The following is a 17,197-nucleotide window of genomic DNA, read 5'->3' as shown; positions in this document are numbered from 1 at the left end:
CAATCCCGGGAGCTTACCCTCTGGAGGGGTAGATAAAATTTCACAGAAATGCTGTAACAAAGGCATGGTTAGGGCCATGGGAGAGTTGCTCTGAATGAAATTCAGCCTTCCTTCCATGGCCTGTAAGGCCCTGTGTAATCTGACCTCTGCTGAGCTCACCGCTTCCTTTCTGAATCTTTTTTTTTTTTGAGACGGAATCTCTCTCTGTCGCCCAGGCTGGAGTGCAGTGGCGTAATCTCGGCTCACTGCAACCTCCGCCTCCCAGGTTCATGCCATTCTCCTGCCTCAGCCTCCCGAGTAGCTGGGACAACAGGCGCCCGCCACCATGCCCGGCTAATTTTTTTTTGTATTTTTAGTGGAGACGAGGTTTCACCGTGTTAGGCAGGATGGTCTCGATCTCCTGACCTCATGATCCACCCACCTCGGCCTTCCAAAGTGTTGGAATTACAGGCATGAGCCACCGCGTCCGGCCTCCTTTCTGAATCTTGTGGCATCTGTGGCCCACTACCCAATGGCTAGCTCCCTGGACAAGGTGATCTGCATCAGGGATTTCAAGGTAAACATGCATTCCACTGGGAAGGTAGATTTGGTGTAGGCTTCAACAACCAAGTCACAGGATGGTGTTTCCAGGCAGCCTAGCACTGAGGATATAGAGACAGCGTGTTAACATTAATGGCTTACCCGTACATGGTGGTTCTGTGCGCCAGCCTCTGTGCTAAGGACCTTAAGTGAATTAGTTCATTTAATCCCCAACAACCCTGTAAGGGGCGGAGGTATGCAGGCACTCTTATCACCTGCATGCTGTAGATCATGAAAGATGAAACAGCTTGCCCAAGGACACAAAGTTAGTAAAGTGGCAGAATCAGGATTTGAACCCCAAATCTACACATTCTGCCTTTGGTAGTTTTGCGGCTTGCAGAATAAATAACGATAACTTTAAAACAATGTAATAGTTTGAGGCTGAATGTGGTCACTCACACCTATAATCCCAGCACTTTGTGAGGCCCAGGTGGGCGGATCACTTGAGGCCAGAAGTTCGAGACCAGCTTGGTCAACATGGTGAAACCCCATCTCTACTAAAAATTCAAAAATTAGCCAGGCATGGTGGCAGGCACCTGTAGTCTCAGCTACTCAGGAGGCTGAAGCATGAGAACCGCTTGAACCTGGGAGGCTGAGGTTGCAGTGAGCCGAAATCTTGCCACGGCACTCCAGCCTGGGCAGCACAGTGAGGCTTGTTCTCAAAGAAAAACCAAACCAAACCAAAAACCAACCAAAAAAAAAAAAAAAAAAAAAAAAAAGCAACTATATAATAGTGTGAATGTATTACATACCCTGTGTCAGGAACTTTATAGAAATTGTTTCATGAGACCCTGTAACAAACCAGTCTCCTCCATTTCACAGATGAGAAGCCAGACTCAGGGTCTAAGCAGCATGCCTAAGGTCCATAATGTGGCTGGATTTGGAAACAGGTTTCATTGACACTGAAGCCTGGGCTTCTAACTTACTCAACGTTCCTGCCAAGAGAGAGACTCAAGACTGAGTGAGCACTTGCTGGCTGCCTCAGGATGTTTCTTCACTGCTTCACCGCTTCCCCCTTTCTCCCTCTCCCCTGCCCTTCACTCTGTCTTGCCTTTTGCTGGCTATTTACAGTTTTCTGTGGTTTGTGCTCACCTTGATCATACACTGAGGCCATGCTTATCAGACTCGATGGGCTGGAAACCTACTGACTCTGATCATGAGAGCTGGGACCCAGTGGGGCGAGCTCACCTGTCTGAGAGCAGTAAGACACATGGACCTTTCCTGAGTGCGGTCTCCATCCTTAGAGACCTCAGAGGGGTTTCCTCTGAGGCTGCTCAGACCCATCTGATGTTAATGAGGGAGTTGGTACTTCTCATTCATCCTCTAAATCCACAAACGCTCTCAATTTAACAAATCATGAGTGTGATAATGAGTGTATTTTGGGCTCAGGGACACTGATGCAGGCTGAATACCCAGAGTACAGCAGTTGGGGGCTGGAAAAATGGCAGGTTTTGTGTAAATAACGACATTTGCTAATCATTGCTAGTGACATTTCGTTGTGTTTGAAAGTAGATAATGACCAAGAGAAAAAGCCTCTCATTTGGAAAATTCTAAACAGAGCAAGGCATCATTATCCTTTGGTTGACTTTGGCCTCTTTTTGCCTAGAATATCATTATTTTCTTGGATCAGCTTTGAAATTGAGTTATTTCCCTCCTTTTTTTTTTTTTTTTTTTTCTCCCATAAAGTGCAATTCACATCCTGATCTCGGCCTATCTGCACAAAATGTTCTCAGCACAGCATCATTTATTCCTCTGGAAGCCTTAAGGAAGCCAGGACACACCTCGGTCACAGGGAAGGCTCTCGGATACTGGGGCCCTTCTCCTTAAGTGCACCTCGGGCTTTACTTACTCAGAAACAAACCTTGAATAAGCTGGGTCACCTCGGGGCCAGACTGAGGCAAAGTTGAGGATCTTATAAAAGGCACGTGGGCTCGCTTCTGTACAGTCCCCACTGACCTTGCACTAAACCCCTGCATTTCCACATTTTAGCCAGAAAGGTGCTAAAAGGTGTAGCTCTTTTTCTGCATTTTAGCCAAAAAGGTGCTGTAGCTCTGCCACAGGAATTAATTCCACTATGAGTGAAGAGGTAATTCCCTCATAGAATGTGACCTATGCACCCAGATGTTGCTAAAGACCAACAAGCATGCAGCCTCCTTCTGGGTGGGATAAACATTTCCCATGTCATTTTTCTTGCATCAATAACTTGTTAAGAAAACTGTCATATACAATGCAAAGGTGCACACTGGAGAGATTCACCATTAAGTCATTAAATAATGGAGTCTAGTAAAAGGGCTAATTTATACATGCTTGGATCCTGAAACCACTGAGTCTAGGGCCAGACCCAACAAGAATTCAACGTGCTCCCATGGAGAGGAAGCCATGCCAACTAGGATATTTATGTTTGGGACATATAGGAGCATTGATTGGGGCTCTTGTTCAGCCAGAACCCGGGCTGGACTCTGATTAGTTTGAACCATGACTAGTGTTTACCTGGCTGATTTTGTATCCTGGTTCTTGAACCTTGAGGCGAGTGTTGCCAAATGAAGGAGTGAGCAATGCTGAGTGGCTCATTCAGGATCCTAGCATCAGCTTGCGGAGAGCAGGGAAACGTGTTCCATCTCCTAGCACAGCATGATACAGTGGAATGAGCCCTGCAGTGAGACTCTGGAACCTGGGTTTTATCCCAGCACTGGCACTAACTCCCAAGAAAGTTGCTCAACTTATCTGGGCCTCAATTTCATCAGCTATAAAATGGGGGTGGTGGCAAGGGAGTCTATAGCAGGTGATTTTTAGGTCCTCCCCACTCTGTGTTTCAAGGCTGCCTTTCTGTTGTTTCTTGTAGGAAAGGAGTCTGTGTCACTTTGTGTTGCTGGAACAGGGGCATACCGGCCCTTGTATGAGTTGCCTTGCTTATTTACCTGCCTTGCAGGCTCACTGAGGGCAGACTCCATTTCTTATTTGTCTCCTTATCCTCAGCACTCATCCCAGGGCCCTATACGGCGCCTGGCACATAGGAAGTCCACAACAAACATATGACAGATGAATGAATGAATGAATAATATGTGTAAGGAAGATGTTGGCTAAAGAGATGAATGAATATTGTTGCAACCTGGGCTTTCCCACTCACCTGGCGATAGCAATTGCCCTGAAATCCTTGTACCCTTCTGAGACGGCCTTCTGGATAGCGGTCCGTTCAGCACAGATGCCCAGAGGGTAGCAGGCATTTTCTATGTTACACCCTGAGAAGAGAGCAGAGTCCAGTGGTAAGTCTGGCAGAAACACTTCCTGCTGCATGTGTTGAGTAAGAGGCTTGCCCCATTCCAAAGCAGGAAGGAACTGGTTACTCCAAACAAGATGGGGAGAAGGAAAGGGCAATTCGACTTGGGGCACCGGTAGACTCTTTGGTCCATGGTAGTGGCCCTTCCCAGGAACCTGGCACTGTCTTAATTTACCCAGTGCCTCCATGATGAAGCACAGCTTGGGAGCAGGGCAGCACAACAGGCAGATTAGGCAGCCGCATCACCCCTGCAGAGGTCAAGGCCAGGGGAGATGCTGAGGCTTACAAAAACAAGTAGAGCCCCCATACCTGCATCTAAGAGCCCCACGGTATGAATGTGTTCCCATCAAATTCATATGTTGAAATCCTAGCCCCCAAGGTGACGGTATTAGGAAGTGGGGCCTTTGGAGGAACGATTAGATAATGAGAACAGAATGAAAGGGACCAAGCCTAGGAATGGGAGTCATGCACTTAGAAAACCAGAGAACTGCCTTGCCCCTTCTGCAGCATGAGGACATAGCAAGGAGTCAGCGTCTATGAGTAAGCAGGCCCTCACTGAATCTGCCAGTGCCTTGACCTTGGACTTTCTGGTCTCCAGAACTGTGAGCAATACACTTCTGTTATTTACAAGCTACCCAGTCTATGGTATTCTATTATAGCCGCCTGAACGGACTAAGACAGATCCTGATTCCAAGTTTGAGCCTGGACAAAATTTTGGGGTTAGGTACTGGCTGTCAGAGTTCAGCCAGGGTTCTATTTCAGCTGTGTTGCAAAACAAACTGTCAAAACTAACTAACAAGAAATCAACAAACAAACAAACAAAAAAAAAAAACCCTGAGCTTTGTGCAAGTTGCCTGTGATTGCACAAGGCTTAAAACAATCCTTGGGCTTCCAATGGGATGTGGGCTTCTAAGATGGCCCAGCCCTCAGTAAGGGAGTCCTTCCTATTGGCTCTCTCAGGGTAGTTCCTGGGGTACGATAAGCCAGGGCTGCTCCCAGGAGACAAGATGTTTGCATCACCAGATTGGCTAAGAAAGTCCCCATATTCAGGGAAGTGAGTCTATGAACAAATCACCATGGAACCTGGGTTTTCCCTTGACCAGCAAGATGTGGTATTTGGTCTGTACCACTGTTTGTAAATTGCCTTTTTCCCTGAGGCAGAGATAGGAATTGTTCCCCAGTATTCATTTCCTATTTCTTCCTTTAAGTAATATAAGTGCCTCCCATTCCAGCATGGCCACTCAGCTAGGGACTGTAATTCCCAGACTCCCTTGCAGCACAGTGTGGTCACATGATGCAGTTCTGGCCAATGGGATGTGGCCCAAAGTGATATGGGAAATTTCTGGTAAGGAGGTTGCTTGCCTATTACTTCCATTCTTTTCTCCTTCCACAGGCTGGAAGGTGGAGGTGATGGAGTGGGACACTTTTGACCTTGTGGCCATGGGGATGGAGGAGCAGCAAGGAGAGAGAAGGAATTTGGAAACCTGGTCAACTCATGGGGCAGAGTTGCCTGTTTGCCTGGGGCCTACTCGGAATTGTTGTGTGAGAGAAAAACAGAATTCTATCATGTTTGCGTCACTGCATCTTGGAATCTGTTTGCTATAGTAGTGTAACCTATAGCTAATGCAGACATTTATGCTGAAGGTGAGATGCAACTTGAACAAAAAAAATCTAAATATGTGACATTGGCTTAGTGGCTGAGCAACGCAAAGGAGAAAACACAGATGAGGGAAGATGGCCGGACGGTGACTCCTCCTAGTCTGTTATTTGGTAAAGCTCCACCTGCAATTACTGGGAAGGCAGGCCGTTGTACCTACCACTGAAATTTCTCTTCCTGGCAGTGGGAATCAACCCTGTGGCAAAGATGTGATGTGTCATCTGCCCACCCAGCCTGTTGTTTCAGTCACCACAATAGCCAGCATTAAGATGGGGCAGCAGGGATGGGTCAGGCATGGGAGCTAGTTAGGAAAATGTGAGAGCTGGCAGGCTTCAGAACCATGTCCAGAAGGGATCTTTGGGTGTGGCATTTCTGTATGGAAATAATTGGAAGCAAATAGATCAGCATGTTTCTAACTTTTTGATAGAATTGGATTGCCAAAGAAGCCACAAGTCTGGCCTATAAAAACCCATGATGAGGCTGGGCGCAGTGGCTCACACCTGTAATCCCAGCACTTTGGGAGGCCGAGGCAGACGGATCACAAGGTCAGGAGTTTGAGACCAGCCTGGCCAATATGGTGAAACCCTGTCTACTAAAAATACAAAAATTAACCTGGCATGGTGGCAGGCACCTGTAGTCCCAGCTACTCAGGAGCCTGAGGCAGGAGAATCTCTTGAACCTGGGAGGCAGAGGTTGCAGTGAGCCAAGATTATGCCACAGCTGCACTCCAGCCTGGGCGACAGAACGAGACTCCATCTCAAAACACAACAAAAAAAAACACCATGATGTGGGTGTGATGATGTGTGTCAGTTTGAACATGCAGATGAGGACACAACTCTAGGGATGGTGGGACACCTAGTCAGAAGGAATCTGATTTCCAGGACAACTTTGCAGGGCAGAGAAAAGCATCTCCTATGCTGTGGACTCCAGCCCACCCCTGGTCTGTTAGATGAGGGAAATAAGCCACCATCTTGTTTGAGTCACTGTATTCTTATTTATTTCATCAACTTAGCCTCCCCTCCCCTCCCCTTCCCTTCCCTCCCCTCCCTTCCCCTCCCCTCCTCTCCCCTCTCCTTTATTTTTGACAGGATCTTACTCTGTTGTCCAGGCTGGTGTGCAGTGGCACGATCATAGCTCACTGTAACCTCAAACTCCTGGGCTCCACTGACTCTCTCATTCTAACCTCCCGAGTAGCTGGGACCACAGGTGTACACCACCACACCTGGCTAATTTTTTGTATTTTTTGTAGAGATGGGGTTACCCAGGCCAGTCTCAAACTCCTGGGCTCAAGTGATCCACCTACCTTGGCCTCTCAAGGTGCTGGGATTATAGGTGTGAGCCACGGTGCCCAGCCTACACCTCCTTTTCTAAGTCCAAGTCTTCATTGTGATTATGAAGTATTTTGTTCTGTGTTGATCACATTTGGGAATTATTTGGTCATTATCTTCTTGTATATTTTTCCTCACATATTTTCTGGTCCCTTCATTATTTACATTGGCATGTTAGGAGTGATTAGTCATTTAGCTCATTGTTCTCAGGATCACAGGCATTCATGTCCAGAGTTGACAGATGTCATTAGACACCACTGGGTGCCACAGCTGCAGGTCCCTTGTCGGGGTGAGAGTGAATGTGGTCACAGTGGTGCATGGGATGGCTATATGGTGTTAGGTGGGGGCTGGTTCGGAGTTCTACTTTGGGGAAGAAAACAGGCGTGTATACTGAGCACCAAAGGGTAGACTACAGTGAGCATCTACTGTTTTGACAGCTTAGCACCTCTTACTTTTTTTCCCCTGAGGGATGACCCTTACTTTATTCCCCAGCATGTAGTTCAAATGGGAGCTGCCATCTTGTCTCCTATGACCTTGCTATGGGATTAAAGATGAGCAGCTGACTCAAACTGGCCAATCAGAGTTCATCTCGGCGTGGGAACTTCAGTTTCTCTCTGAGACGCTGAGTGTGGGCCGCCACGTTTCCATTCATTATGGAAGAGACCAGTGAGGGAGGCTGAAATGGGCACTCAGAAGAATGGATGACAGATGACAGCTGGAAAGAAAGGAGTCTGGCCGGTGCCAGTTGCCCCTGAGGTCTGACTACACTCCAGCTCTTCCCATGGTTTAGTTACAGGAACCAATACATCCTCCTTTTGTCTAAAATAGTTCATGTGTATTTTTATCATTTGAAACTGTACAGAGATCAGTTAATACAGTTGGACTGTGGGGCAGGGAACAATCAGGAAGTTGCAACCCTGAGAGCTTTTGTTTATTTAAATGTTAGTTATTATAGCTGGGATAACTGGCCCCTTATTGCTCAGTCTGTCTGCTGAGTCAATGAAAGTTGAATGAATAAATGAATGAGTGTCTCTTGCTCCTCACCTTCTCTCCCCAGCCAGGTTCCTGATCCTCACCTGAAATGACTTTCTTTTTCTTTTCTTTTTATTTAATTTAATTAATTTATTTATCTGTCGCCCAAGCTGGAGTGTAGTGGCACGATCTCAGCTCACTGCAATCTCGACCTCCTGGGTTCAAGTGATTCTCATCTCAGCCTCCCTAGTAGCTGGGATTACAGGTGTGCATCACCATGTCTGCCTAATTTTTTAATTTTTAGTGAAGATGGGGTTTCACCATGTTGGCCAGGCTGGTCTTGAACTGCTGGCCTCAAGTGATCCTCCCAGCTCGGCCTCCCAAAATGCTGGGATTACAGGTGTGAACCATGATGCCCAGCCCCTGAAAATGACTTTCTTTAAACACCACTCTCACCTACTGTATCTGCTCACCACTCCCACCTTCACTGACATCCCTACACTTGGTTTCTGCCTCTCTCCCAGATTACGGTCCCTGCCAGCCTCACTCCAAGTCTAGTGACTCTCCCAGTCCCACCCTTACAGCTTCCCTGCCCCATCCCTGACTAAAGTCTAGCACTTTTCCCATCAAAAGTGATGTATGCAGATCTTGGGTTTTGCTGATGTGCCATTAAAGCACATTTCCATACTTGCAGAAGACCCAGTCTCTCAGGATAGTCACATGTGTCTGCATTGTAAATTCAGAAAAGCCTCAGAGAGAGAAATCTTCCTTTACTATGTGTAAAACGTGTCAGTAGGCCAGTTAATGACAGAGAAAGATGGTTGTGGCAGGGGGCACACTCACACGCCCCACTACTCAAACAGTGCCCTGTAGAAAGAGGTTCTATTAGGTTTCATTCTGCCCTGGGACTCTTTGCCCTACTGGCTCTGAGAGCTGGGGAAAGGGACTGAACCTCTTTGAGACTCACTGGCTCATTTGTAAAATGCTAATGATAGAATCTCTGTTATAGTCCTCTTGTGAGAATAAATTGAGATCACTCATGTAAAGCACTTAACACAAAGCCTGGCACAGAGGAAATGGTCAGCAGCTGTTAGCTGCTGCTGTTATCAATTGCGTAAAAATAAAGGCTTTGGTGACGGTAGGGCTATGTGACCCTCTGCGCCTTCTCGACAAGGTATGCCAGTGGTCCTCTCCCTGTCTTTCAGGCACTTTGAAATCTTTTATTCTTATTTTATTTTATTTTATTTTTGAGATGGAGTCTTGCTCTGTCACCCAGGCTGGAGTGCCGTGGCACAATCTCGGCTCACTGCAACCTCCTCCTCCCAGGTTCAAGTGATTCTCCTGCCTCAGCCTCCCGAGTAGCTAGGACTACAGGAGTGTGCCACCACACCTGGCTAATTTTTGTATTTTTGGTAGAGATGGGGTTTCACCATATTGGTTAGGTTGGTCTCGAACTCCTGACCTTGTGAACCACCCACCTCAGTCTCCCAAAGTGCTGGGATTATAGGCGTGCGCCACTGTGCCTGGCCTGAAATCCTTCCTATGACGACAAGGTCATATGTGATCTGGTACCGAGGTCATAAGTGATCTGGTACCGAGGTCATAAGTGATCTGGTGCTACCTCTTGGCCCTCATCTCCTTTTGTTCTCTAGACCTGCTGTCCTTCCAGGTGCTCCCCCAGGGTACCAAGTATGCTGCTGCCACAGGGTCTTTGCACTGGTTGTTCCTACTGCCTGGAACTCTCTTTCCCTTTTGTGCACTATTCACTCTACTCAGGGCTCTGCTCACATGTCACTTTCTCAGAGATGCTTTCTCCAATCACCTATCTAAAATGGCTTCACCACTGCCTCCAACCCTCTCTATCCATTTCTCCTGCTTTAATTTTCTTCATAGCACCTAAGACTCTCCTGAAATGAATGTCTTCATTATCTAATTCCTCCTATTATATTACAAACTTTCCGAGGGCAGAGATTTTGTCTCTAGCATGCTTTGTGGTATGTCCTGGGCCTGAAACAGTGAAGCCAGGGGGCTCTCAGTTTTCCTTACGGATTAAAAGTTTGTGTTTCCCTAAAATTCTTCTGTTGAAGCCCTAACCCTCGATGTGATACTATTAGGAGGTGGGGCATTTGGGAGATAACCAGGTTTAGATGAGGTGGTGAGGGGGCAGCCCCCATGATAGGATTAGTGCTATTATAAGAAGAGGAAGAGACTCTTGAACTCTCTCACTCCATCATGTCAGGGCATAGTGAGAAAATGGTCAAGTTGGAAAGAGGACCCTCGCCAAGAACTGAATCTTGGACTTCCCGGCCTCCAGAACCGTGAGAAATAAATGTCTGCTGTTTAAATCACTACTCTGTGGTATTTTGTTATAGCAGCCTGTTTTAGTCTGTTTTGTGCTGCTGTAATGTAATATCCCAGACTGGGTAATTTATAAAGGACAGAAATGTATTTGTCATGATTCTGAAGGCCTGGGAGTCCAAGGTCAAGCTGCTGGCAGGTTGGTGTCTAGTGAGGAGCTAGTCTCTGCTTCCAAGATGGCGCCTTGAACATTGCATCCTCCGGAGGGGAGGAGCACTATTCCTCATGTGGCAGGAGAGTGAAAGAGAGAGAAGCTACCCTGTAAGCCCTTTTTATAGCGGTATTAATCCATTCACGGGGGCAGAGCCTTCATGATCTAAATACCTCTTATTAGGCCCCACCTCCCAACACTGTGGCATTGGCAATTAAACATAGTGAGACCCTGTCTCGAAAAATGTATATAAATAAATAAATTTGAAAAGAGAAGCCCTCCAAAGTATGCTTATGCATTTTGGACAGGCAAACCTTCAAACCACAGCATGGTCTGAGCTGAGATGGCTAACCATTATTGAAAGAGTGGAATTTTCCACTTCAGTGCCAGCTGCTTAAGATGCAGAGGAATAACTGTATTTGGAGCCTCTAACAAATTCACGTAATTTCCTTGAATTTTCTAGCTTAAAAAAAAAAAAAAAAGGAAGGAAGACTTTGTCCACATACTGCATCCTGAAATGCTGCGCAATTTTATTTTGCTTCTCTAAGCCCAGAAAGCCGGCGTCATCTGACCAGGCAAACCAATTCTGCTTCTGCTATTGCCTTCGCTTACTTCAAAACACACATGAGAGAGATTGGGATGGTGCTAAGTTAGAAATCCATGATGATAAGATTGGACGAAATAACACTATGATCATAGTGCCAGTATTACTAATTGCTTTCTTTTACTGGGTACTCACCTACCAGGCACTCTGTGGAGCGCTTTACCTGCATAATGTCAGTTAACCCTTTTAACTGTGGGGTAAGGTAAATACTATTAGAACACCATTTTACAGAAGGTAAAAGTGGAGGCTGGTGGCAGGAGGCCAAAACAAGTATCCTGGTCTGTGAGATACGATGGACTCTTCTTATTCTCTATGGCCTTGCAGGAAGGGAGGCCATGTTTTGAGGTGGTTTGGTACTTAAGGCGGGGCTGGGGTCAGATGTTATTAAGGCATCAGCAAGACTGGGTGTGGTGACTCACGCCTGTAATCCCAGTACTTTTGGAGGCTGAGGTGGGTGGATCGTTTGAGTCCAGGAGTTCGAGACTAGCCTGGGCAACATGTCAAAACCCCGTCTCTACAAAAAATTTTAAAAATTAGCTAGGCATGGTGGTGCACACCTGTGATCCCAGCTACTTGGGAGGATAAGGTGGGAGGATCACCTGAGCCGGGGAGGTCGAGGCTGCAGTGAGCTGAGATTGTGCTGAACTCCAGACTGGGCAACAGAGTGAGACCCTGTCTCAACAAAACAAAATAAAACATCAACAAGGAAAGAAGCTCACAATGAGGCAATTTGGGCCCAGCCACCCAAAGAAACAATAATGCCAGAGAGCACTACACCCGCTCTCTTTTCTGAGGGATCTTGAACAACACTCTCTTTAATCTGAGGGATTAAAGCAGTATTTCTCACACTCAAGCAAGTGGGCATCTTTTTTTTTTTTTTTTTTTGAGACGGAGTCTCACTCTGTCGCCCAGGCTGGAGTGCAGTGGCCGGATCTCAGCTCACTGCAAGCTCCGCCTCCCGGGTCTACGCCATTCTCCTGCCTCAGCCTCCCGAGTAGCTGGGACTACAGGCGCCCACCACCTCGCCCGGCTAGTTTTTTGTATTTTTTAGTAGAGACGGGGTTTCACCGTGTTCGCCAGGATGGTCTCGATCTTCTGACCTCGTGATCCGCCCGTCTCGGCCTCCCAAAGTGCTGGGATTACAGGCTTGAGCCACCGCGCCCGGCCGCAAGTGGGCATCAGAATGTTTTGGAGGGCTTCTCTTTTTAAATTTATTTATTTACATATTTTTTAGAGACAGGGTCTTGTTATGTTGCCCAGCTGGAATTTGAACCCTGGACTCAAGCAATCCCCCTGCCTTAGCCTCCTGAGTAGGGGGCTTTTTAAAACACACTTATAAGCCTCTTTCCTGGAGTTTCTGATTCGATAGGTCTGGGCTGGGTTGGAGCTCAAAAATTTGAAATTTTCACAAGTTCCCAGGAGCTGCTGAGGCTGCAGGTCTGGGACCACGTTTGAGAATCACATGAGGGGCCGGGCGTGGTGGCTCACGCCTGTAATCCCAGCACTTTGGGAGGCCGAGGCAGGCGTATCATGAGGTCAGGAGTTCAAGATTGGCCTGACCAACATGATGAAACCCCGTTTCTACTAAAAGTACAAAACTTAGTCGGGCATGGTGACACGTGCTTGTAGTCCCAGCTACTCAGGAGGCTGAGGCAGGAGAATCGCTTGAACCAGGGAGGCGGAAGTTGCAGTGAGCTGAGATCGTGCCACTGCACTCCAGCTAGGGTGACAGAGTGAGACTCCATCTCAAAAAAAAAAAAAAAAAAAAAGGAGAATCACGTGAGGAATGTTCTGTCCATATACTTGAAGAAATACGATACTCTCTCCATGTTCCTAACCTCCTCCCACTGCAAATGCACCATTTCTGGTATTAATTATGTTTGAACTCATCTATAGAGTCGAGAGACTGTAGTAAAGTTTGCCTTTGTAATGAGCCACTTTTTTGTTTTTTTGAGATGGAGTTTCACTCTTGTTACCCAGGCTGGAGTGCAATGGTACGATCTCGGCTCGCTGCAACCTCTGCCTCCCGGGTTCAAGTGATTCTCCTGCCTCAGCCTCCTGAACAGCTGGGATTACAGGTGCCCACCACCACGCCTGGCTAATTTTTGTATTTTTAATAGAGATGGGGTTTCATCATATTGGCCAGGCTGGTCTTGAACTCTTGACCTCAGGTGATCCACCCGCCTCAGCCTCCCAAAGTGCTGAGTGAGATTACAGGTATGAGCTACCATGCCTGGCCTTTTTTTTTTTGAGAGAGAGTCTTGCCCTGTTGCCCGGGCTGGGCTGGAGTGCAGTGGCATGATCACAACTCACTGCAACCTCCACCACCAGGGCTCAAGCCATCCTTCTGCCTCAGCCTCCAGAGTAGCTGGGACTCTAGGCATGTGTCACCACACCCAGCTAATTTCTGTATTTTTTTGTAGAGATGGGGTTTCACCCTGTTGCCCAGGCTGGTCACAAAATGAGCCACTTTTGAGTGACAGTGGAGAGGACTAACTGAAGTTCCTTGGCAGGCGGAAACAGCAGGAAACGGGGTGTGGGTGGAGCTGGGCTGTAAGCTGAAGACCCAAGTTAGAGAAGCTTGCTCTTACCTAGACCGGAGGTGCTGTGGTGTTGGGGGATGGGGCCTGGGGTCCATCAGCTGCTGAAGAGAGGGGCTGGTGTCAGGCACCAAGAAATGCTTCTAGGAAAATGCATCCAGGCAGAGGAAGGGAGCCCAGGGACAGAATCAGAAGAGCAGGGGCTGGTTTGAGGGAAAATGGAAGACTCAGATTTAAGAGTTAAGCCAAGGTAAGCTGGATTCAGTGGTTAATTAACCAAGACATCCTCAAGTGTCTTCTAAAATGTGGTGTGTTTTTCTCAGAATTCACCCCAGCTGGTCCAGTAAAGTGGCTTTTTCCCTAAATGGCAGACAGAGAGGGAAGGAGGAGGAAAGAGGGAGCGAGACCACTGTCCCAAGGTCATGAGCTGAAGAAGATAAACCCCCCCATCCCTTGGGTTGTGCCAGCAGAGTTGGCAGAAACTACAGCTAAGAAGTCTTGTGTCGGCACCATCTTGGGACCCTTTCTGGCCCTCTCGCGGTCTCATCGTCAGGTGCCTACTCGCCATGAGCCCAGGGACACCTCACGCAGTACCCATAGGGTTACAGGTACTCCTTCTCTTCCTTGCCCACCAGGTGCTGCATGAACACTGGCTGAGCCTCCGCCATGTGCAAGGCCCAGAGTTGACTCTGTTTCCCCAGCCCATTTTCTTTGCTTTCTTTTCTTTTTCTTTTTTTTTTGAGATGGCGTCTTGCTCTGTCACCCAGGCTGGAGTACAGTGGTGTGATCTCGGCTCACTGCAACCTCCACCTCCTAGGTTCAAGCGATTCTCCTGCTTCAGCCTCCTGAGTAGCTGGAATTACAGGTACCCGCCACCATGCCTGGCTAATTTTTTTGTATTTTTAGTAGAGACGGGGTTTCACCATGTTGGCCAGGCTGGTCTCGAACTCCTGACCTCAGGTGATCCGCCCAGCTCGGCCTCCCAAAGCGCTGGGATTACAGACGTGAGCCACCGCGCCTGGCCCATTTTCTTTGCTTTCTCAATCCTCCTTCTGTACCATCTCCACTCTCCTCTTTGTGTCCTCTTTGTGCAGCTCTTTCCTCACCAGTGAGCTCCTCTTTCTGTACCTCTCCTTTGGCTTTCCCCGCAAGCAGTCACGAATGTCACCAGCCCGAGGTGCATCATGAAAACCTAATCACCATCCCGGGTGGCCCATCTGTGAGGGGCACAAGGTCCTGGCCAGGGTTGGGAGTAACAGAGAGAAAATGATGATTATTATGAAGTCGTGATAGCAAGGCTGTCTTTGCAGCCAGGCCTGCTTTAGAATTGGGTGGGACACCAGCTGCCTTGGAGGGGGAAGCCTTCACTGGTGCTGGTCTTGTGTTCAGCTGGAGGAAGTCACAGACCTGGGCAGACCTGTTCTGCCATAAGCTGTAAACTCACAGTGTCTAAACTCAGCTGTGCCATTTCTGCCTCCTGATCAGCTCTGTTTCACCCCATGATGCCACACCAGGCTTCCTCTGGGTGTCCAGATGCCCCCTGCTCCAAGCCCCAACTTACAGCATCCACCTCCTATTCTGCACCTGACCTCATTTCCTACTTCAGTAAGGAGATCCAGGGATTCTGATAAACACCTTCCATTTGTCCCCCTTCCTTTTCAGCACAAATCTCTCTGCTCCCTTCCCTATCCCCACCCTGCAGCAAGGGGTGGCAGAAAGAGCACGAGTCAGATAAAATAGCCTCAGGTATCCCCAGGCTTTGATAAAATGTGAGTGTATTGGTTATTGGTTTGGTCTGCTCAGCTCTCCCCACCCCTTCTCGTGGTAACAGACCCACCCACTCCCCACTGAGGAGATATTTTGAGTTAGCTGGCCAATCACACTACATGACCACAGTGATTGGCCCAGGGATGTGCCTGCAATTGGAGATGGACCAATTGGACTTCTTTTTTGGAATTTTTCCATGTAGAATTGGTGGGGAAGAGTTCTGTCCTCTCTGGTTTTGAGGCTGTATGAACGATAAACAGGCCAGATGCAGTGGCTCATGCCTGTAATCCCAGTACTTTGGGAGGTCAAGGTGGGAGGATCATTTGAGGCCAGGAGTTCGAGACCGACCTGGGCAACGTAGCAAGACCTCATCTCCATAAAAATAAAAAAATTAGCTGGGCATGGTGGTACATACCTGTAGTCCCAGCTACTTGGGAGGCTAAGACAGGAGGATCGCTTGAACTCAGGGGTTTGAGACTGCAGTGAGCTAGGCTTGTGCCACTGCACTTCCAGTCTGGGCGGCAGAGAGAGACCCTGCCTCTAAAACAAAATCAAAAACAAAAGAATGGAAACCAGAGACTGCTTGCACTCATGCTCCCTGATGCCCAGAAAAAGCCTACCTGCAGGACAAGAGAAAGAGACCAGCCCCCAGAAGGATAAAGAAGGACATGGTGATGTCTGTGTTCCTGGGTCCAGCTGCTCTGAGACAAGTGCTACCCTTGCCCACTCTGGTTCTGGTTGCTTTCTGACACTGACCATAGGAAGTACTCTGCTTAATGCACGTGAAACTCATTGTCCCCCATCATGAGTTGGCTGTGAGATTACGGAAGGTCATCTAAATGAAGTCCTTAGTGAGCTCACTCCATTGTAGCTTCGAATACTGCTGCTGGTCCCTGCCCAGCACATCCCCAGCACACAGTCCAGCCATGCCTTCAGTGCCTCACCTCAGTCAGTGCCTCATCATTCACCTGGGCCACCTGGGTGGAAATCCTAAAGCCATGTGCCTTCACTTTATTTAGTATTTTATTTTTTATTTTTTGAGACACGGTCTCATTCTGTCACCCAGCTGTATACAGTGGTGTGATTACAGCTCACTGCAGCCTCGAACTCCTGGGGCTCAAGTGATCCCTCCACCTCAGTTTCCCAAAGTATCTGGGACCACAGGTGCACGCCACCACATCCAGCTCATTTTTGTATTTTTGTACTTTTTGTAGACACGAAGTCTTACCATGTTGTCTAGGCTGGTCTTGAACTCCTGGACTCAAGGGATCCTCCAGCCTCATCCTCTCAAAGGATTGGGATTACTGGTGTGAGCCACTGCACCCAGCCTTTATTTGTAACACTGCCCATGCCAGGCCCGGTCCATGTGTCCCACACAACATCTCTCGGATCATTCCTTTCTCTTCATTCTACCTGTCCCACTCCTAGTAAAAGCCTTTCATTCATGTATTCGACAAACCTTATAGAGTCCCAGTGATAGGCCAGGAAATGTGCTGACACTGCGGACAGGTCAGTGAGCAGAGCAGATACTGTCCCCTGCGGACAGGTCAGTGAGCAGAGCAGATACTGTCCCCTGACACTGTTCCTCTGTCCCCGCCCTTGGTGAGCACCTGTCACACTAAATGTCATCACACACCACTTTTATGTTACTCTTCTTCTTAATAACATTCCCTGGCTCCCTACTTCCTACCTCTTCAAATCTTAGTGTCTCTGTTTGGCCTCCAAAAGTCCTCCACAATCTGCCTCCAGATAATAAGAATAATGATAGCATTAATAGTGGTAGCAGAAGCAGCTATCATTTGTGACATTCTTATTACGAGGCAGAAAATGTGCTGCATGTTTTATAGGCATTTACTCATTTAAAGCCTCACAACCAGGGGTGAAATTCAACATATTCAGCACAGGCACCAACCGATCAGAGTGGATGCTGCCTGCCATGCCGTGCCGTGCCAGGCATACCAGCT

At 47.9% G+C, this 17,197-nt stretch overlaps 1 protein-coding gene across 3 annotated transcripts in view; it reads right to left on the bottom strand.

Moving 5' to 3' along the window:
• Nucleotides 1-17,197, bottom strand: part of CDA (cytidine deaminase) — a 29,121-nt gene that overhangs the window by 9,071 nt on the left and 2,853 nt on the right. Inside the window, exons 2-4 of one of the 3 annotated variants that reach the window (XM_030913471.1) lie at nucleotides 3,707-3,818; nucleotides 3,070-3,200; nucleotides 440-641 (exon numbers count right to left, since the gene is read on the bottom strand). In XM_030913471.1, the coding sequence (XP_030769331.1) occupies nucleotides 505-641; nucleotides 3,070-3,200; nucleotides 3,707-3,818 (380 nt within the window). In that variant the 3' untranslated portion in view covers nucleotides 440-504. Of the gene's footprint in view, nucleotides 1-439; nucleotides 642-3,069; nucleotides 3,201-3,706; nucleotides 3,819-17,197 lie in introns of those variants that run through there. The other 2 variants (XM_030913472.1, XM_010364327.2) reach the window with 2 other exon arrangements.

The sequence above is a fragment of the Rhinopithecus roxellana genome, chromosome 12, assembly GCF_007565055.1.
Source record: "Rhinopithecus roxellana isolate Shanxi Qingling chromosome 12, ASM756505v1, whole genome shotgun sequence".
Taxonomy (NCBI): Eukaryota; Metazoa; Chordata; class Mammalia; order Primates; family Cercopithecidae; genus Rhinopithecus; species Rhinopithecus roxellana.
Note: the sequence above shows the minus strand (reverse complement) of the source record. Positions and strands in the feature narration are given on the sequence as shown.